At 32.3% G+C, this 23,172-nt stretch overlaps 1 protein-coding gene, 2 long non-coding RNA genes and 1 pseudogene across 6 annotated transcripts; 2 read left to right on the plus strand and 2 right to left on the minus strand.

Annotated features, from left to right (window-relative positions):
- The first annotated feature begins 313 nt into the window (after window positions 1–313).
- LOC107869525 (7-deoxyloganetin glucosyltransferase) lies at window positions 314–2,217 on the plus strand. Its single transcript, XM_016716056.2, has 2 exons — window positions 314–945; window positions 1,190–2,217. The coding sequence occupies exons 1-2, from the start codon at window positions 429–431 to the stop codon at window positions 2,131–2,133; spliced, it is 1,461 nt and encodes a 486-aa protein (XP_016571542.1). The 5' UTR covers window positions 314–428; the 3' UTR covers window positions 2,134–2,217.
- A 775-nt stretch (window positions 2,218–2,992) lies between these two features.
- Window positions 2,993–4,328, minus strand: LOC107867476. 3 transcript variants are annotated; one of them, XR_007054588.1, is made up of 5 exons: window positions 4,151–4,328; window positions 3,914–3,996; window positions 3,675–3,819; window positions 3,459–3,585; window positions 2,993–3,370 (listed from the first exon to the last, which is right to left on the minus strand). It is a non-coding gene; the product is annotated as an uncharacterized LOC107867476 (long non-coding RNA). The 3 variants fall into 3 exon arrangements; XR_001673201.2 differs by having other exon boundaries at window positions 3,459–3,819; XR_001673200.2 differs by having other exon boundaries at window positions 3,459–3,819; window positions 3,914–4,072.
- LOC124897708 lies at window positions 4,329–11,367 on the minus strand. 2 transcript variants are annotated; one of them, XR_007054590.1, is made up of 4 exons: window positions 11,340–11,367; window positions 11,109–11,212; window positions 4,598–4,883; window positions 4,329–4,457 (listed from the first exon to the last, which is right to left on the minus strand). It is a non-coding gene; the product is annotated as an uncharacterized LOC124897708 (long non-coding RNA). The 2 variants fall into 2 exon arrangements; XR_007054589.1 differs by lacking the exon at window positions 11,340–11,367 and having other exon boundaries at window positions 11,109–11,272.
- An 8,996-nt stretch (window positions 11,368–20,363) lies between these two features.
- On the plus strand, window positions 20,364–22,557 carry LOC107869526 (annotated as a pseudogene).
- The last annotated feature ends 615 nt before the right edge of the window (window positions 22,558–23,172 follow it).

Here is a 23,172-nt window from a genome sequence, read left to right on the forward strand (position 1 = left end):
TTTCTTTTCACTGATAACTTTTATTTTCCAAGTCCCATTCTAAACAATTAATTTACTTGTCATAGTTAGCTTTCATATAATATGATAGTTTAATACGTTTTATCATGTTATTGTATAAAAGATACATCCGCTTCTTATTAGTTTGTTTCAATAAGACATATATTTTTCTATATTTGAAAACACTTTTAACTTTTTAGGTAACTGATAACGTCATATTTGTTAGAACAAACTTGTCGTAACATGTTCAAAATCATAATTTCTAAAACTCCTTTTCTTTTCTCGCTATATAAATCGAAACTTATAGAGTAATTAAATTTGTGGACTGGCCGGTCTATATAAGTGAACAACCTTTGCTTGAATCTCACTGCAAGAAACAATAATACGTTACATCTAATATTATTCACAATTTCTGAAAAAACAAGTCCAATATGAATCATACAAAGGAATCCAAATTGTCCAAGCCACATGCACTATGCATTCCATTTCCAGCACAAGGCCATATTAATCCTATGTTCAAATTAGCCAAAATTCTCCATGTCAAAGGCTTTCATATCACCTTTGTTAACACAGAATTTAATCATCGTCGATTGTTAAAATCACAGGGTCCAAATTCCCTGAATGGCTTTCCTTCCTTTCGTTTTGAGTCCATCCCTGATGGACTCCCTCCCTCTAATGAGGATGCCACACAAGACGTTCCGTCGTTATGTGAGTCATCTAAGAAGTCATGTTTGGCCCCTTTTAGAGACCTTGTTACGAGACTAAATGATAATTCCAGTTTCCCTTCTATTACTTGCATAGTTGCTGATGCTGCTATGAGCTTCACTCAACAAGTTTCTGAGGAGTTAGGTGTCCCTAATATTGGCTTTTGGACTGCTAGTGGTTGTTCCTTGTGGGCTTTCATGCAATATCCTGAACTTGTGGAAAAAGGTTACGCTCCGCTAAAAGGTATGAAAATGAAATCATTACAGTAAATAACCTATCTTATTTTCTAGATTACTAGTTTCAACTTTTATGTACGATTCTATAGTCAGAAGCATAGCCAGGACTTTAAGCTGATAAGTTTAGCGTTGGAAAGTTCGTTGATTGTCAGTTCATAGATAATAAGCTCTATAAATTTTAATACTTCATAACATCTCTTGTAAGCCATCCCAAAATTAATTACAATTTCTTTTTATTGGTTGAATTTCAGATGAAAGTTATTTAGACACGATTATAGATTGGATACCTGGCATGAAAGGCATTCGTCTAAAAAACTTGCCAAGTTTCATCAGAGCCACAGTGGATGAACCAAGCTATATTATAATGAAATTTATAACGGAAGAAATCGTGGACAAAATTCCCAAATTCTCTGCACTCATTTTGAACACTTTCGACACATTAGAGAGTGACGTTTTGCAACAAATATCAACTTTGTTCCCTGAAGTTTATACAATCGGACCCTTACATCGCTCTTTGTTGAATAAACAAACTCAAGATGAATACTTGAAATCAATCGGATCAAATCTATGGAAAGAAGATACTCATTGTCTCGAATGGTTGGACACGAAGAAATCAAATTCCGTTGTTTATGTGAACTTTGGAAGTGTTACAGTGATGAGCAATGAGCAGTTGATTGAATTTGCGTGGGGACTTGCAAATACTAAAGTGAATTTCTTGTGGATCGTTAGATCACATTTAGTCATGGGTGATTCGGCCATTTTACCACATGAATTCCTTGAGGAGACTGAGGAAAGAGGTTTATTAGTTGGTTGGTGTCCTCAAGAGCAAGTTTTAAGTCATCCATCAATTGGAGGATTTTTAACTCACTGTGGATGGAATTCAACTTTCGAAAGTATATCATTTGGTGTGCCCATGTTGTGTTGGCCTTTTTTTGCAGATCAACAGACAAATTGTTGGTTTAATTGTAACCGTTTGGGTGTAGGGATGGAAGTCGATAGCAATGTGAAGAGGGAAGTGATTGAGGAACTTGTGAGAGAGTTGATGATTGGAGAAAAGGGTAAAGAGATGAAAGAAAATGCATTGAAGTGGAAAAAATTAGCTGAAAAAGCTTCCAATTCTTCAGATGGATCATCTTATATGAATTTTGAGAAGTTTGTTAGCCATGTGCTATTACGAAATGGTCTTTCACTTTAATTGTCTTCTATAAGCTTTGTGAATGTCATGTTTTTGTATTTGAAATATTTGGTTAAAATAAACTTTTTCTTTCTAGCTATAAAAGCACTGTTAACGAAAACAATTCTTCAGACCATGTCATTGTCTTATGAAGACTTTTTTCAAGCACGGGTGACATGCCTATATGGATGGCAGGCAGAGGCGGATTCAGGATCTGAACTTTTCGGGTGCCAAGTAAACTTAACAACGAATGCAGAGAGAGGTGGCCGGTGAGGCTGAAACCGTGACCTTTGCCGGCGATGTCAACAAATCTGGCGGTAGCAGCAACAAAGACCAAGAAAGCATAGAGCAATGATGATTTGTGAATTGGGATTTGAGAGGAATAGGGTAGGGGTGGGTATGGTATGGTACGGTACGATAACTTTGGTTTTCGGTATCTAGAAGAATAATACCATTACCATATCAAATTAGGTTGGTATGGTTCAGTATTTTTAATTTCGATTTCAATATTTTACATTATGATAATTCGTTAACCATACTTTATTTGATTTCGACTTTACATACTACAAAAAATGTGTTGTTTAGCCACAGTCAAAACCGTAGCTAAATGATACCAAAACCGTGGCTAAGATCCATGGTCACCAGCGTGCCCACAAGGGGCGTGGCAACGAAATTAGCCACGGTTTTAGGCTCCGTGGTAACATTTCGTTAGCCACGGTTTAGCGTGTGAATAGCCACGGTTCTCCATGGGTAAATTTGAGTTAAATATATATATATATTTGAAATTTTTAAATAGCCACACCAAAACCGTGGCTACTTTAAGACATAATTAATTCATCTGATTAGTTAGCTACGGTTAATCCGTGGCTAAACTACACAATTTTAAAAAAATATATATAATTATTTCTCACAAATCTTGGTTCCAATACATTTAATTGATACACATTCACTTGCATAATATACAAATCATTGCTATAATAATCAAAGTTTACAATGATTTACTAACAAAATATCACGCCTACAATGGTTGCATAATGGAATGCAAAAAATTAAAGTACAAGATATATGGTAATTCCAAACTATACTAAAGGCTAAAAATAATTTAAGTTAAAAGCAGGCAATTCAGCCAACAACAAAATGACTGGAGGTTTTACTGCAACAGCACCTCTATGAGAACTTGAATACTTCTTGTAAATCACCTTTAACTTGTGGTCTGCCTCTGTGTGATAGCTAACCAATAACTTAATTAGCACAATCTCTGGTACATAAACAATTACAGAAATATAAATATATTAACAAATTTTGAGGAAAAGAACACGAGAATGACTAAACTTTGTTGCACTCACAGTAGCTGAGAATCTGAAAAGATCAATATGCAGCTCCAACATCTCGTTTCAAAAAGGACTGCAATGCAGCGCATGTCGAGCAACATAAACTACTGAGGACAGCAATCTTTGATAAGCAATAGATTAACTACAAAAAAAAAAGACACAACAGATCTTAAAGGAAGGAGAGCGCAAATGTTTGCAGAACAATGAAAAAAATGAAAAGAGTAAGAGAACTCGGGTTCTTCTTTAGAAGGGGATTTGCTTTGTCTTTTGCTTCAAACATATGCTAGCCGTTTGATTCATTTTCTTGTCAACTTTAACTTCACTTCTAGTGACTCCTTTAACTTCAACTTTAACTTCATGTCTACGGATCTTGGGCCTATTTCAAAACAAGATGCAGATAGCATTTAGCGCCACAGTCAGGATTTATATATGAGCAAAGTTTGTATATCGGATCATAGAAGAAATCCTACCTGAGTAAACCCGAAAATATTGTCAACAAAGAGAAGCACATCCTGCCCCTCGGCATCTCGGAAGTGCTCAGCCACGGTCAAACCTGTAAGTTCAGCACGTGCACAAGCACCAGGGGGATCATTCATTTGAGCATATACAAGGACACACTTGCTTTCACTCTGTAATAGTTGAGGTCATAATATGCCAGAAACATACAGGAAAAGCACTATGAGTTAAAGAGGTAGATCAAAACTAACTTGCCGCTCGCCAAGCTTGGTAACACCACTTTCAATCATTTCTCGGTACAAATCATTACCCTCTCGAGTACGCTCACCAACACCAGCAAAGACAGAGAAACCACCTGTAGAGTCAAGCAACCCAACTGATCACTTTGCAGTGACTTTTATCTGACATTTATAAAGAAGTAAAAAGAAACCATTCCTAATCATGTGCTTTTGCGAATTTGTTAACCAGTTCCATAATAAGCATAGTTTTCCCAACACCAGCACCACCAAACAGCCCAATTTTTCCTCTTCTTTGGTATGGAGCAAGAAGATTAACAACCTAACCGAAAGCACAAAAATGATATAGTCATCATTATTAAGTTTAATAAAAAGCAATACCAGAGAAATCAGTAGTGAATGCAGCATTCCGGATGGGTGCAAAAATATACCACCCAAGACAATAAGAACTGATGGAAGTACCTTAATACCAGTGACAAGAATTTGTTGTTCGGTGACTTGCTCAACAAAGGCAGGAGCTTCACGATGGATTGGCAAAAAGTGATCGGTTGCTGCAACCATTTTACAGATTAAGATGCAATAATAGAGACATTCTCATGGATAAATTAGAATATTTTGATATTGTCCCGTGAATAAATTATAATATGGAGTATCCGCAACATTTATGACTTGCTAATTGGGCCTCTTTCATCAATTGCCTCTCCAATGACATTCATGATACGGCCAAGTGTGGATCTACCGACAGGACCTGTCATCACAAGAAGAATAAACCATCACGCTCAAAATAAATTAAATAAGTCCATGCTCAACCAAGCAACACAATCTGTTATACAAGGAAAACTTGTACACATGGGTGGCAGACAAAATGAGGATACTTAACAAAAACTAACAGTATAAAGGTTAGATGTGATTATAAAATGGAAAAGGAAAATAAAATATATCAAAACTTTAAGATTCTCAAGCGACAACAACTGACTATTGTTTCAAGGGCTCGACATGTTTCTTAGAATCTTCGAGGAAATCTTCCATATTATATATAACAAGAACTTCTACAATATCTGGAGTTCCCTCAAGCCAAACGAAGACATACTGATTAATTAACATTTCCATACATTAAACTGGTGGCTAAACTTCTGTAATAAATTGATTCATTTTTTATCATTTAAAATTGACTCAATGTCTCAACTAATAAAAGCAAATTTAGGATTATAAAATCTAAGAGGGCAGGTAGAGGTGACATAAAAGACATATCCAGATCTACCATTGACCATCGATATCAACTTCCTATCAAGTTACTCGAATCGCTCATAAATGCTTTGAGACAGAAAACATTTAACTAGTTATGGGTTTGTGTTAAAGATTACCAACGCATATGGATGAAGTGGAAGCAGCCGATACTAGCACTATAGTTACTGGTTATTGCTTAAGTCTGTTGCATTGTCCAATAGTGAAGTAGTTAATTAGTTGCAAGGACTAGTTAGTTAGTTAGTTAGTTATAACCAATTGCCAGCTAGGACACTACAAGTTGAGAAGCTTCCAGATGCTTCTAGATACTTTGTATAAACTCTATAAATAAAACACTAAGACAGCTAGGAATAAAAAAAATTGTAACTTCCAATTCTCACCATTACATCAATAAATACTTTGATCATCTTCTTCTTTCTCTTGTGAGCTATTCCAGCTATGAAATAGTGTGAGTACCCATGTTATGTAGCAGATTTTATCATGATATCAAAGCTAGGTTTATTGTAGCCGCAATGTTGATTAAGATACAGCTTCAACAGAGTTTAGATCTCTGGGTTTCTATCTACAGAGCAAGTTGAGGAAAGCTTTATTGGTTAGATATCTCTGTTCAATTACAGTTCCTTTTAAGTTGTTTTGAGTTGTTTCTTCAATTGCCTAGATCAATTGTGTCAATTGTTAAAAGTGAGCTATAGATCAGTGTGAAATTCTGTAAATTTGTCGGTTAAAATGGCACCTAAAAAAATTCTGTAAATTTGTTGGTTAAAATGGCACCTAAAATAGATTCTAGCGATCCACTGTATATTGAACCTTCAGAAGTTTCTAGTGCAACTTTAATCCCAATCAAGTTAACTAGTTCAGAGAATTATGGTGTTTGGAGTCGTTCAATGAGCATAGCATTGTTAGGAAAACGAAAATTTGGTTTTGTAACTGGAGCTTGTAGCAAGAGCAATTATAGAGAAGAATTGCATGAGCAGTGGGAAACCTGCAATGCAATTGTACTTCCATGGCTGATGAGCTCTGTCAGTGCAGAGTTGTTAACTGGAATTGTATATGCAACTAGTGCATTTGACGTATGGGAGGATTTGAAGGAGAGGTTTCACAAGGTCAATCGAATGAGGTTGTATCAGCTACATAGAGAGATCAGTACTTTGTCCCAAGGAACAGATTTTGTGGCAGCTTACTTCACAAAGCTGAAAAATTTATGGAATGAGTATGATGCTATGATTTCTACTCCATCATGTACTTGCCCAAAATCAAAGGAATATGCAGATCATGTGTATGAGTTAAGGTTAATCAATTTCTAAGTGGACTGAATGACTCATATGACTCAACCAGAAGGCAGATCCTACTAAAGGGAATTACACCTACACTAAATCAGGCATATGCCATGACAATGGAGGATAAGATGCAACATTTGACAAATGTGGTTGCAAGCACTGAGAAATCAGATCCTATTTCCATGCAAATGAATAGAGGACCAAATCCAAGCTATGCATTTCAAGGATATAATGGAAAGAAATGTGAATATTGCCATTTTGGTGGACACACCAAATAGAACTACCAAATGATTAGAAGCTAAGGAAGAACAATTATAACAATGGAGGATCAAGAGGATATAATAATCAAGGATATGGGAGAAACAGTGGACATGGAAACCAGTATGCAGGAAACCAGTATACAACAACATACAATTCTTACTCTAACCTTACTGATGCAGGGCAAAGTTCAACAAGCCATGAAGGGAACAAAGAGGTACATAATACAGTATTAAGCAAGGGACAAGGCTTCACAAATGATGAGTATAAAAAGATCATGGAGCTCTTAAACAAAGATCCTCAAGATGTGAAACAGACAAACATGTCAGGTATAACTGCATGATTATTGTTTCACAATAAAACTCAAGAATGGATAGTAGATTCTGGTGCTACTCACCACATAGCTGCAAATAAGACTGCACTATCCACAAGTACAGTAGTTAGGCCAGGAATGAGCAAGGTGAATCTCCCAAATTGTACTAAAGCGGATGTCTCACACACTAGTAAAGCTACAATATTTCAAAATGCAATGGTGGATGATGTGTTGTTTGTACCTGATTTCAAAATCAATTTGCTACCATTATCCAAGGTCAATAGACAACTGTCTTGTTTTATATCCTTCTACCCTGACTTTTGGGTCTTTCAGGATCTTTACAATGGAAGGGTGAGGGGGATTGATTGAGGAAAAGGAGGTTTGTATATGATCAGAAGTAAACATGAAGACAACAATCCATCAAAGGTGCAAAGAAAACAAGGAAATTTAGTTGCAGAAGTCAATGTGAAGGACAGCAGTATATGGCACAACAGACTTGGCCATCCATCTGATCAAGTATTAAAGATTTTAGATATCTTAGGTCACAATAAGAATGTTGAGATGTCACATAAATGTCCTATATGTCCATTGGCCAAACAAACTAGGTTGGCTTTTCCTGTTAGTGATATTAAGTCTAAAGCATGTTTTGATATGGTACACATAGATCTTTGGGGACCTTATAAAACTCCAACTTTTGATAAGAAGTTTTATTTCTTAACTATTATTGATGACTGCAACAGATACACTTGGATCCACTTAATACAGTTAAAGTCTGAAACCATAATGGCTCTTAAGAATTTTATAGTCATGATCAAAAATTAGTTTGGAGCTACTGTCAAGGTCATAAGGTCAGACAATGGGAGAGAGTTCTTTAATTCACAATGCTCACATTTGTTTAACTCTATAGGGATTTTGCATCAAAGTAGTTGTCCTCATACACCTCAACAAAATGATGTGGTAGAGAGAAAACATAGACAAATATTGAACATTGCTAGAGCTATTAGATTTCAATCTAGCATACCTATCAAGTTTTGGGGAGTTTTGGTTCAAACTGCAGTATATTTGATGAACAGGTTACCATCATCATCAATTGGTAACAAAAGCCCTTATGAGTTGTTATTTTCCAGAATCCCTTCACTGGTGCATTTAAAGGTATTAGGTTGTCAGTGCTACTCTTCAGTATTACCTAAAAGTGATAAGTTTGCAGAAAGAGCTAAACCAGCAGTGATGATGGGATACTCTCCTTCACAAAAAGGATATTTGCTATTGGATTTAGATAGCAACAGATTGTTTGTTAGCAGAGATGTTTCATTCCAAGAGCATGTGTTTCCATTTGCCAACAGGTAAGATAAAGATGATGCAGCTGACTTTCTACAACTGCATGACTACCATAGTGAGATAGAGCCTGATGTGATTGAAGATCATGTAATCAATCCTTCTGCAGACACAAATGGATCACCACAAGATGGCTTAGAACCTGAACACTTGGCTGAAGTTCTACCACATCAAGAGTCAAACAATGATGCACCAGTTACTACAGAGATAAGAGATATGCAACCTCCACCTAGCAGAACTCTTAAGAGTAACTAAAAAGCGTATTTGGTTGAAGTACTATACTACAGCAGGAAGAAGGAAGGGTACCAAATATCCAATTGCTCATTATCTATCTTATTATAATACTTCACTTTCATACCAATGCTATGTTGATAGTTTTTCTGCTCTGGTAAAACCACAAAACTTTAGTGAAGCAGCTAGAGATGAAAGATGGACTCAAGCCATGAAGTTGGAAGTACAAGCTCTTGAAGACAATAATACATGGGAAGTGGTGGACTTACCACCAGGTAAGAATGTTATAGGTTCAAAATAGGTATACAAAATCAAGTACAAGGCAAATGGAGATGTTGAAAGATTCAAGGCTAGACTAGTAGCCAAAGGCTATAGCCAGCAGAAGGGGTTGGACTATCATGATACTTTTTCACCTGTTGCCAAAATGGTAATTGTCAGGTGTGTTATTGCTCTAGCAGTGTCAAAGGGATGGAGTTTGTACCAGATGGATGTGTATAATGCTTTTTTGCAAGGTGACCTAGATGAGGAAGTATACATGCACCTACCTGAAGGTTTTTAGCAGAAAGGACAACATAAGGTTTACAGGTTACTGAAAATCATTATATGGACTTAAACAAGCATCAAGGCAGTGGAATATCAAACTCACTTCATCCTTGTTAAAGGCTGGTTTCACTCAAAGTACTTATGACTATTCTTTATTTACCTTAAAAGAAGCAAGAGGAATGGTGGTCATTCTAGTCTATGTGGATGATTTGCTTATAACTGGTGACAATGATATTATGATCAAAGAAGCTAAGACAACACTGCATCAACAATTTAAGTTAAAAGACTTAGGTGAGCTTATATTTCTTAGGCATTGAAATGCTAAGATCAAAGAAAAGGATTATTATGAATCAAAGGAAGTACTTGCTTGAGTTGATTTCAGAGACTGGCCTTGCAGGTGCAAAACCTGCACCCACACCACTTGAATCCAACATTAAACTGACTTCAGTAGAGGTTGATGAAGCTGCTGGAATCACTAATGATATGGTTCTAAGAGATGCATCTGTTTATCAGAGACTGATTAGAAAACTTATATATGCCACAATCACAAGGCCTGATATTTGTTATGTAGTCCAGACTTAGAGTCAGTTTATGCAACAACCTAAAAGATCTCACTTAGAGGCTGCAAACAGGGTTGTTAGATATCTAAAAGGGTCAGTAAGGCAAGGTATTTAGATGAAGTCACAAGGAAATGCAGATCTAACCTGCTGGTGTGATTCTGATTGGGCTACATGCCCTACCACTAGAAGGTCTGTCACTGGGTATGTGATACAGTTTGGAGGCTCACTTGTATCATGGAAATCTAAGAAGCAACACACGGTTTCTAGAAGTTCAGCTGAGGCTGAATATAGAAGCATGGCCTCAGCAGTGGCAGAGATAACTTGGTTGGAAGGATTATTCTCATATTCACAAGCCTATCACAGTATTGAGTGATAGCAAATCAGCTATTCAATTGGCAGCTAATCCTATATTCCATGAAAGAACGAAACACACAGAGATTGATTGTCATTTTATTAGGGACAAGATCAAAGTTGGATTAGTCAAAACAGTTCATGTGCCTACGCAGCATCAAGTGGCAGATATATTGACCAAGAGCTTAAGTCATGAGCAACATTCATATCTTCTTAGCAAGCTTGGTGTGCTCAACATTTTGCACTCTTCAACTTGAGCGGGAGTGTTAAAGATTACCAACGCATATGGATGAAGTGGAAGCAGACGATACTAGCACTATAGTTACTGGTTATTGCTCAAGTCTGTTGCATTGTCCAATAGTGAAGTAGTTAATTAGTTGCAAGGAGTAGTTAGTTAGTTATAACTAATTGCCAGCTAGGACACTACAAGTTGAGAAGCTTCCAGATGCTTCTAGATACTTTGTATAAACTCTATAAATAAGACACTAAGTCAGCTAGGAATAAAAAAAAACTGTTAACTTCCCATTCTCACCATTACATCAATAAACACTTTGATCATCTTCTTCTTTCTCTTGTGAGCTATTCCAGCTATGAAGTAGTGTGAGTACCCACGTTATGTAGCAGATTTTATCAGTTTGTATTGAGCTTTGATTAGCTGTTGTCAAGTTTACATAGCTATTTCACAAATCAAAATGTAAAAAAGCCCTAAGAAACAAGAAATTGAACGAATAGGAAGATAATAGAAAGAAAAAATTCTTTCCAAAACATTGGTTTTCATAAAATTTTGCACAAAGAAACCCTCAACGAAACCCATTGAAGATTGAACAAAACATTAAAATATGAATAGAAAAATTTGTTACCTGAAGCAGTGATTCTACCATTTTTAGCTATTATTCAAACGCTGGAACTCTTTTTGAATGAGCAACGATTTGGGTGAAGGAGTGATTTTGGGAAAAGAAGCTATCTGGGTGAAGCCAAGAAAGAGAAAATAAAATCTTATATCTAAAAGTTTTTAGAGAAAATAATTTAAAATCAACAACAAAAAGGGAGGCAAAATGACAAAAAAAAGAGGGAGGTGAAATTTCAGTTACCGCTTGTTTTATCCACGATACTTTAGCGTCGGTTCTTTCATGCGTAGGGAATTTTAATTTTTTAAATTAATTTTGCCATGATCTCTGAATCTGTGGCTAAATAACAGTGGCTAAAGGCCAAATTTTTGTAGTATCATACTTCCTCTTTATCCCATTCAATATTCAGTTTGTCCTTCTAATTAATCATATATGTAATTAATATCTTTTTATATTATATGTAATAAATATTTTTTTAATATAAATATTTATAGTATTTATTTAAATTTATTAACTTTATAAGTAAATTAATATTTTTTTATAAATTTATCATAAAATTTAATGTTATTTTTTAAGCTCGTTATTTTAGTATTATATGTATTAAAGAATCGTTTGGTGTGAGGTATAATTATAATAATTCAGAGATAAAGTTCATGATTATTTATCCTGCGTTTATTAGATATATTAGGTAGTCTCAAATTTATTTGTCGCACCATTTATACCACAATAATGGGATAAGTTATCACACATACATGTTAGTACAACTGATTTTGTGATAACTAATTCCGAAATAACTTATTTTCAAACAGCCCACCCCTAAGTGTGTATATATACATATGTATGTACATGCATGTGCGTATATTTTTGTTTTATCACTCTCTTACTAAATTCATTTCATATTACTTAACTTTTTGTTGATATAACACAACCATTAAGAAAATTTTACTTAGAGGTATATTTTGTTAAATTAACCTTATTAATGATAATTTGAAACTTTAAATTTATCTATAGTGTTACTTTATATAGTTATTTAACACTAAAGGATAGAAAAAAAATATAATACAATTCTCTTGATTTCACAAATTTAGCAGATAAATTAAAACATCTATTTTTAGTGTGAGAATCAAGTGATAAGAAACGATATTATCTACTGTCTATATCAGTAAATAAGTTGTGATTGTCATTAATAGAATATTACATATTTTATAATTTATATAAATAAATATAATCTTTAAAATTTGACCTTATTTTTATTCGAGAAAAACATCTAGTACCCCCGAACTATGACCAAATTTACTACGACAGACATCAAATTCACGGGGTCCCTATTACCCCTTCAACTAAATTTTAGTGTATTTTTGTCAATTTTTTTAGCTAACATAATACTTTTTGTCAATCATGTTAGATGACGTGTCACCTTTGATGTGGGCTCCATTTTATGTAATAAAGGTATCACATTAGCACACAAATGATAAAAATACGCTAAATTTGAGTTCAAGAGATAGTAGGCCCCCTGTGAAGTTGGAGTGTATTGTAACAACTTTGACCATAGTTCGAGGTAGTACTAGAAGCTTATCGCTTTCATTTATTGTTTGTATTTTCTGTATTGAAATATGTTTATAAAATTAGTATTACTTATTATTTTCACTTGTAAAATAAATATTATAGTTTTGATTATTATTAATAAAACTAGTTTTCTTATCATGCTAATTTACTTCATAAAGATCATCATTAGTCTATATACTTAATTAGTATTTCTTACTTTTTTCCCTAGAAGATAATGTTTATGTTTTTATGAAAATTTTGTTATATGATTTTTTTAAAAAAATGAAAATATAATGATTTTAAAGAAGTTTAAAAAAAAAGAATAAAAAAATTGATGATAAAGGGTAAAATAGAAATTTTAAAAAGTCAATTAGGATAAAGGGGAGTATGATTATTGTTCAAAGTTGAGGGGGAGTTTGATTTTTAAGACAGAGTTAGGGAGGAAAAATGATTTTGACCCTAAACAAAATTATAACTTTAAACTTTAAAAGCGTCTCAATCATATCAAACTAACAACTATCATTGTCAATCAATTACACTAAAAGAATATTTTAATCACGATTGAGTAGTCCAAGATGCAAATTCTGAACAACATTATCTAAACTTAAGCATAATACTCCTAACTAATAAGCTTTAAAAAAAAATTATTTCTGAATAAAAGTTACTTTTATGTTCGATTGGCTAATGAATGATATATAAATATATTTAATAATATTAAATATAATATATATGGATTTTATCTATCATTAAAAAATGTTGGTGCGATATACGGCATTTCGGTATTTATTGTATAAATACCAAAATAATTTAAAAGTCCTACCAAATACCATAACATCCATACTGTGGTATAAGAAATTTTGATTTCGATATGATATTCGGTATATACCATACCACACCCACCCCTAGAATAGTTTTGTTTTAATTTGAGGAGAGAGAATAAAATTATGCACTTTTTAAAATAAATATTGACTATTAATATTTGGAAAATAAAAGAAAAATTTAATATAATATATATATATATATATATATATAATAAAGGAAGATAGTCTAGCCTAAAATTTATACAAGTGTCTTTTTGAGAACTACCTTTAAATTCTTACAACAAAAAACTATCATTTCATAAAAAAAAATTATTTTGTTGATTATTTAAATATTTAATATTATTTCATAATTTATTTCATATCAATATATATAATAAAGGAGGATAATCTAGACTAAAATTTAGACAAGTGTCTTCCTGAGAACTACCTATTTGAATTCTTATAACAAAAAGTTGTCATTTCATAACAAAAAGTTATTTGGTTGATTATTTAAATATTTAATATTATTTTATAATTTATTTCATATATATATAATAACGGAGGATAGTCTAAACAAAAATTTAGACAAGTGTAGAACTGCCTATTTGAATTCTTACAACAAAAAACTATTATTTTCTAACAAAAAACTATTTTGTTGATTATTTAAATATTTAATATTATTTCATAATTTATTTCATACTGGATGAAAACTATTACGATTTTTATTTATTATTCATTTATTTTATATTATTTCATACTGTGGTATAAACAATTAAGATTCACTTCTATTTGATGAAAACTATTATAATTTCATATTATTCCATTTAATTCTATTTCATTCTTTGGTAAAAGCCAATTGAAATTCATTTCTATTGGATGAAAACTATTATAATTGTTCAATTATTTCATATTAAGGTTAATAACTAATTATGTCATATTATTGTATGTTTTGTTGATCATTTTTTTATTTAATTTTATTAAGAGTTTAATACAATATTATTATTATTATTATTTAAAATACTATCCATTTCACATTTTTACAATAAATTTTATTTAATAGAATCTAATAAGAATTCAAATAAAAACAAGTGACGTAATGAAAAGAAATTTTTGAAAGCAAACAATGACATTTTTACAATAAATATTATTTGATAAAATCTAATAACAATTCATATAAAATATTGTTGGTAATGATAAGAAATTCCTTAAAAACTAAACAATAAAATGATTTTATACTCATAAGTTTGGACTATAAAAAAACTCTACTCGGAAAGAATATTTAAAATGAAATAAGAATTTAGTTTGAATTGATCGAGGCAAAAAAAAAAAAATTGGATTTAAATTGAATTGAATAAAAAAACACATCTTTAAAATTGATAAAATTCTTCCTAAATTTAAGCCAGTAGTGAATTAATTTTGTTAAAAAATATGAAATGGGTCAAACTCAAAATCATTTTAGTATATCAAAATTCCTCACGTCACTTTTTTAAAAATTATTTTTTTTTAGTTTAGCCTAATCTTATTTTTATGGTTTTGATGGATATTAGAAGTAAATATAATTATTTTTAAAATACTATGGTTCAATTAAATATTAATGATATCATTTTAATTAAGGAAATAATCAATTACAAATCAAGTGACGTATATAGAAAAGATTATTGCAATAAAAAAATCATACAATAAATAATAGTTGATATATATATTTATATATATATATATATATATATATATATATATATATATATTTAAGAATCTATATTACATAATAAAAATATAATGATTTAACTTAAATAGTGTAAATCAAGATGATAGCATAATCAATTAGCAATTGAGAGACATATTTGAAAGGAAAACATTTTGAATTGAGAAAAAATATTTTTTTTGAATGGAAAGATGTAAAATTTTGAATTCAAACAAACGAAAATTGAATTTGTATGGAATTGAGAGGTAAGTACATTCTTAGAATTAATCATATAATATTTTTCCTAAATTAAGGCAATTACTAATTAATATTTTCTAGAAATATGAGACACAACTAATTTTAGTATGTTCAGCAGGTATAATCAACTCAATTGTTTCTTTTTCTTACATGTTCCTTTCTATGTAGAGAAAAAATGTGCATTGAGATTAAAATTTTACATTTGAATTGTAAGATAAAAATCTTCTAAATTAACTATTAAGCTACTTTACTTTTTTCATATATTTTCCTTCCTTACTTAATCCCCTCAACTAATACGTTTTATATAACTTTTGCAATGGCTTACTTTAATACACTTTATTTATGTTTATACATGTTCTACTGTTTTGCATAGAAAAAAATTAGAAGAAATGAAGTGTGAGGTATTGTTTGAAGTTTTTTTTTTTATGTGTGTTTGCCCTGAATATTTTTGAATATATGAAATGTTTGTTGTAATTGCTGACATATAACGCCTCTCTCGATTCAAGCAATTACATTAAGATAGTTTTTTTTGTTTGTTTAAGTATAATACCAAGGGACAACTACAAACAGTAGCAAGTAAGTTAGTACTTTTTTGATATAAATATACATTTTTTCCTGTGAAAGTAATTCATATTTTCTTATTATAAAATGATTTTAGTCTTCTCCTTATTTTTGTTTTTATTTTGCATCTTTATTTTTTATTACTTCAATTATTTGAATATTTGTATATTTCACAAGTAAATTTAATTTTCTTGTAAAATTTTGCAGTTGTTAATGCAGATGACCCCACTAAGACTATAAATAAGGAAATTATGCTTTTGTCAAATTTTAGTGTGTTGAAAGTCAATAAATTTTATTATTTTTTGTCTATATGTCCGGTATTATTTTTTATTTGATTGTAAAGTTTTAATATCTTTTCTAAAAAATTAAAAATTATCAATCATTAATTTGTGGAAGAAAATTTTAAAAATTATCATAATTTTTATTCATATTTGTATAAAGGAAAAAAGATCTTCAAAGCACACTAAAACTTACTTTCTAGCATTATCTTTTAGTATTTACAAATTACTATAACTACAATATTTATTGTTTTTGTGGATTATGCTTTGATTTTCATTAATTTTAATTTGTGTGATATTCTTCTTAAATATGATAATATTGACTTGGTAATCCAACTATAATAAGCAATAAATGGAGAAGAAAATAAATTTTATATGAAATCTTTTTTTGACATATTAATTTTCCTAAATTCTATTTAAAATGAGTTATATCACATATTATTTGATAACTACATATACCAATATCATCTTTTTATATTCGAAAAACCTAATTTCTTATGTTTACATTTTCAAATTTGATAAGAAGTTGTACTTGTGATAACACTATATCATATTTTAGTATGTAATATGATAGAATTTTGGTGTTGATTAAATTAGTAAGAACAACTATTTTTATACATTGTCAAAAAGGAATAAACTTTTTTGCATATGAAAAATATTTCATTGCATGTTATGTGACGATATAATAAAACTGATAGTTGAAATGTGGTTTCAAAAAATTTTAAAACAACAAAGCAAAATTAGATTATTTAGAATCAAGAGGAGTCCTCGAGTATAATGAACAAGAAAAAGTACTTGTCAAATAAGAGAGGAAGATTGTATCAAAAGATAAAAAATTCAAAATTAGTTGAATAGACTGAAATAAGACAGTGATATTTATATAAATGTAAATTACTTTATTAAGAGTAAAATGATATGTTTAACGTTAAATTATTGTTAAATATTAAGAAAAATATTGTCATTTTTTATTGATCAAATAAAAAGCATATCACATAAATTGAAACTATGGACCATAGGCTAAGTTAGATGTTGTGATTAAAATTGTCATGTCTCAATTTTAAGATGAGGACCATGAGTTATGTTTGTGATATTCTTTAATAAAATTTCACAAATAGTATCTTCTTATATGATTAAAGTGTACATACCAATATTAAGAAGCTAAGTTAATACCATAAATATCAAGGAGTTTAAAAAATAATTAAAACACTTAAAAAATAGATCACCAATAAATTAAACTATACGACACAAGTTGAAAATAATACCGAAAGATAAGAAATCTTGAGTTATTTCATTATTAAAATTCAAAATTTTATGAAGAAAACAAAAGAAATAGATATTTGGTGATTAATTGGTAAAAAATCATATCATGAGTAATTGATAATATAAAAATTAAAACTAAGTTAAAGTTCTTAAGAAATAATCTTATTTTGGGAACTAAAATTAAGACGACAATTAAAAATTTATTAAAGTAATGTGAATTAATGTACTCAATTAGCATATTATAATATGATATAATTTATATATTTTTAATATTATCTGCGTAATGCGCGGGTATTAATACTAGTTACTATTAATACATATATAAAAAAAAGGATTGCCAACTGAATAGTTATTTCAACCTAAAAATAAATGAAAAAAATAAGGTTGGCAGCAAAGGTCAAATCCGCGACTTGAGGATAGCAAATTTGACGAACGATCACTCCGACCAAACAATTCTTCAGTCTTGTGAGTGGTATGTTAATTATTTGACTATATCCATATATGTATATGTATATATAGAGAGAGCTTCCATCAAAATTTGTGGATGACGTGACATCCTCACCGCTCTTAATAGATCCTCCCCTGAATTGGCAGGCAGGGCGACGACACAATGGAGGCCTTACCTGTAGTGAATACTATCCAAATACTCACGGAGAAAAATAAACTGAATAAGAAAAATCAAAACGACCAAGACTAGCACAGAGAGGGCGGAAGGAGATGAGGGGTCACTTAGAAAATGGAAGAAAACCATAGAAGAAAGAGGATGAGAGGATTCAGATTCTGCACAACAATTTCCATTCGTTTCTTTCCACGTGCTCCACTGGGAAATATGTTCACTGGTTCATAAAATAAACCGTAATATTTCAATTGATTTGTACTCATTTAAGTTTATTTTTGCTAGGAAAATGTTAAGTAATTAATTTTGATGATTGATAAATTGTATGTTGGTACCCGACTCTGGCTGCCTGCACATCACTATCATGCACACCTGGACGAAAGTACAAGGCTGGTGGAAAAAGCTGCTACACTTTTTGGCCCCAGCCAATGAAATTCGTCTTAAATTTTCTTGTGTCATATATATTTCTCATCTTCCATAATAAGAAAACCTAGCTTCCTTATACTTACAACAAATCTCTCTATGAAGCTCTTGAATCAAAGCCCCATTCGCAATAGGGAACTGATTGCTCATAAAATTGTGTTTTATGTTCTTGATGTAATCGAGTCTTTGTATTGTGGTTACATACGTTGTCTACTGTTATTCTTGTTATTAGTAGGTGTTGGTGTTTTAGCTCCCAAACCCATTATTGTCATCTAAAGTTAGGAAATATTGAAGCTAGAGTTAGCTTGTCAACTCTTAGTTGGGTGGTGGTGCAGTAGAGACATTGCACATTTCTCTTTGTAATCGAGTTATTACTAAGAGAAGAAGTATTAGGAGTTTAATCCTTGAAATCATAGAGTTTATATTCAAATTTTCTTGAATATTAGTGGAGCTTTAGAAATCCTGGAGGCGGTTCATGTTTTTTCTCCCTTGAGTAAAAAGTTTTTAGGTAAAATTGTTGTGCCTTTCATTTACTCTCTTCACATACTTTACTATTAAGTTTCTTGTTGTTTAAGTCTGTTTGGGACTAGGTCCAAAAGTTGGAGGGCAACCCTTTACAAATCAACAGAAAACAAGTTCATTATTTCGTTTTGGCATAATACATAAACAAGACATTTGACTTGACACCAAATTATAACTATGTCCTTTAATTTTGCCAGTGCACAAGTAGGCCCTTTAACTATATAAAAACTGAACAAAAAAACACTCCAATTCTGCAACTTATATGCGTGAAACTCAATCGCTCCTACGTGGATTAGTAATCCACTCAGATGCTGCCACCTAATAAAAAGGACACATTATAACTATGACCTTTAACTTTGTCAGTGCACAAGCAGACCCTTTGACTATTCAAAAGCTAAATAAAAAAACCGTTCAATTCTAACTCCGACGTGCATGATTTTGAATGTATACACGCATTTTGCCAGGTAGGATTGAAATATTTTTTGTTTAAATTTTGTATAGTTAAATGTCCTACTTGTGCATCGATAAAATTAAAGGTCATAATTATAATTTGATGTCATGTTAAAGTTTCAATTTATGACTCAACGTATTACTCTAATTCCTTCTATTGGATCAAATTTGCCCCTCCTTCCACCCATTGTATCAGAAGTGCTTAACATATTAGAATGGCTAAAAAATGAGCTCTTTCCACCTGGTGGATCAATTTTTTTGCCCTTAACGTAATTTCCAGGTTTAAAATTGCCCATATGCATTGGCTTTGCGATTCTTCTTAAATTCTACCCAATTACCAATTCTGGAAATGAAACTCTTTATTTTCATTGAATGAGGACAACAATATACCAACTAACCCCAAACAAACTTAATCTTCTAATGTCGGGCTCAACCTAAAAAAGTGTTTGTTGTTAATCTTTCAATTATTTCATCTATATAAAGCAGCAACCAACCGTTAGTCTACAATTTGTTTGCATGCTGAATTATCTGTTCATTCATTTTTGGTATTTAGTCATCTTGGTATATGCTTTGAAAAATGTTCTATAGACATTGAAGAGTGATTTACAAGAATGACCTTAAAGATGGGTGGTTTTGAACGTTTAATTTCCACTTGTTCCATGAGCAACATTTTGACTGTTGAACTTGATGAAAATTTACCCATGGGACAAACCAGGGTCAAAAATTTATCACCAACGACTTTCAAGATCTACTATGATGAAAGAAGGTAAGTGATGCTTCGGACTCAGAAAATCTTGGGCCAAACAAAACGGTGAAGATAAGAAAGTTTTTAAGTGTAGATGACTACTTGTACTTGAAATTCCATTCCTTTATACTGTGAGAGGATTTAGAGCCATGTCAATAACACATCTAGCAAAAGCTTCAGTAACACTAGATAGATCATTGTTTGGCATACCTCCTTGAATAATCTACGTGGACCCTATTTTCAATCCAATAATGCATGGACTATATTTTCCAAATGGTCTATATAAAGCGAGGAAGCTTGATTAAAGCATTGAACAAGCCCATCCCAATATTTATAATTTCTAGAAAAACAGGCAATATGAATCAGGCAGAGCAACCCCTCACCAAGCCTCATGCAGTATGCATACCATTTCCAATACAAGGCCATATAAACCCTATGCTCAAAATGGCCAAAATCCTCCATGTCCGAGGCTTTCATATAACCTTCATCAACACAGAATTCAATCACAGGAGATTGCTCAAATCTCAAGGTCCCAATGCCCTCGATGGCCTCTCTTCCTTTTGTTTTGAGTCCATCCCTGACGGACTCCCTACTCCCTCGAATGAGGATGCCACACAAGATATTCTTTGTGTGAGGCATGTAAGAAGTGTTTGGTCCACCCTTTCAGAGACCTTGTCACGAGACTAAACAGTAATTCATCAAGCGCGATGAATTTCCCTCCTGTTACTTGCATAGTTTCTGATCTTGGCATGAGCTTCACTCATCAAGTTTCCGAGGAATTAGATATTCCCAATGTTGGATTTTGGGCATCTAGTTGTGGTGCTTTGTTGTCTTTCATCCATTATCCTAAACTTGTGCACGAAGGTTACTTTCCACTAAAAGGTACGACCAAATTTGAACGCTTGCCACCATGTATTTTAGAGTTTTAGAACTTAATTACAAATCCTAGACAACAACAATAAAGACACAGAATTTGAGTTATTTTTTTTTAAAATTCTTTTACAATGTATAATATAGTATTTAATTGCAATTTGTTTTATTGTTTGAACTTCAGATCATAGTTATTTGACCAATGGACATTTAGACACAATTATAGATTGGATACCTGGCATGGAAGGCATCCGTCTGAAGAACTTGCCAGGTTTCATCAGAGCCACAGTTGATGAACCAAGCTATATTGTAATCAAATATATAATGGAAGAAATCTTGGACAAAATTCCCAAATTCTCTGCACTCATTTTGAACACTTTTGACATGCTAGAGAGTGACATTTTGCAACAAATTGCAACCAAGTTCCCTACAGTTAATTACACAATTGGACCCTTTCACTCTTTGTTGAATAATCTAACTCAAGATGAAGACTTGAAACCAATTGGATCAAATCTGTGGAACTGTCTCGAATGGCTGGACACAATGCAACCAAATTCTGTTGTTTATGTGAATTTTGGAAGTATTACAGTGCTGAGCAATGAGCAGTTAATTGAATTTGCGTGGGGACTTGCAAATACCAAGATGAATTTCTTGTGGATCATTAGATCAGATTTAGTCATGGGTGACTCGGCTATTTTGCCACATGAATTTCTTGTGGAGACTAAGGAAAGAAGTTTATTAGGTGGTTGGTGTTCTCAAGAACAAGTTTTAAGTCATCCGTCAATTGGAGGATTTTTAACTCACTGTGGATGGAATTCCACTTTAGAGAGTATATCATTTGGTGTGCCAATGTTGTGTTGGCCTTTCTTCGGGGATCAACAAACAAATTGTTGGCTTAATTGTAACCGTTGGGGTGTAGGGATGGAAATTGAAGGCAATGTGAAGAGGGAAGTGGTTGAGGAGCTTGTGATTGAGCTGATGATTGGCAAAAAGGGTAGAGAAATGAAAGAAAATGCATTGAAGTGGAAACAATTAGCTGAAAAAGCTATTAATTCTTCGGATGGATCATCTTATATGAATTTTGAGAAGTTGGTCAGTGAGGTGCTATTGCGAAAAAGAAAAGGTTCTTCACTTCTTCCATTAGATTGACATGTTGAAATAATGTGGTACTTCTTTCTTCTCTGCTTATTGTGTCTTTTTTTTTTTGGTTGATCTGGAGTCTCTAGATTAAAGAAAAAACGACATGCAGCAGATTGTAAAAGATTTGTTGTATAGTTTATACGTCTCAAATGGCGTCAAATTTCTTATTTCAGCTAGTCGCCTTCCATATGCCAGTCTCCTTGTAGAACATATTACACATAGTTCTAGTCATCTCTGTATATACATTGTCCTGTCTCTGGTATAGCACGGTTGTACAATAGTAATTGGTTAATAAGGCGATGATCTTTCGTAATCGATAAAATTATATAGTCTAAAGATCTTTATATTATCAATACTATACTGATAGAAAGAAACAGGCATGATCATGTCACAGCAGAGCGAAACTCAAAAGATCTATTTATAGTGATGCCCAGTGTTGTTGTTAGAGTTGTGACCCGAATTTTGTTGGTCCGAACCTGAAAGTATGGACCTTCATGTTTTTGGGTCTGGGACTTATTTGTATGCACATATTATATAAGTGCATTTAAGTGGGTTGTTTTGTGTATTCAAAAAATTCAGCCTTCTCCACATCGTACTCTCTCTCCATTATAGTGAAACCTCCTTTGCCTCTGCCCGTGGTTTTCCCTGCAAGGCTTTTCACGTAAATCTGTGTTGTTCTTATTTTCTTTTACTTGTGGTTTGCTTACTCTGTCCGAATCATAACAAGCTGATATCAGAGCCTGTTCAATTGTTCTCTCGAGGATGGAAACCATGAAGTATGATATTCTGTTGTTGGATCGCAACACCAGATTTTTGTTATGGCAGGTTAAGATCCGGGTTGTGCTTGTGTAGATGGATTTAGACGATGCTTTATTAGGGTTTGAGAAGATGCCCTCATCGTGGACGGACGAGGACAAACGATGCAAG

This window comes from Capsicum annuum, chromosome 4 (assembly GCF_002878395.1).
Source record: "Capsicum annuum cultivar UCD-10X-F1 chromosome 4, UCD10Xv1.1, whole genome shotgun sequence".
In the NCBI taxonomy this organism is placed as follows: Eukaryota; Viridiplantae; Streptophyta; class Magnoliopsida; order Solanales; family Solanaceae; genus Capsicum; species Capsicum annuum.

Coding starts and splice junctions, on each gene's coding strand:
- LOC107869525 (XM_016716056.2), top strand. CDS start 429: ATGAATCATACAAAGGAATCCAAATTGTCCAAGCCACATGCACTATGC. Junction 946..1,189: donor AGGTTACGCTCCGCTAAAAG/GTATGAAAATGA, acceptor GTTGAATTTCAG/ATGAAAGTTATTTAGACACG.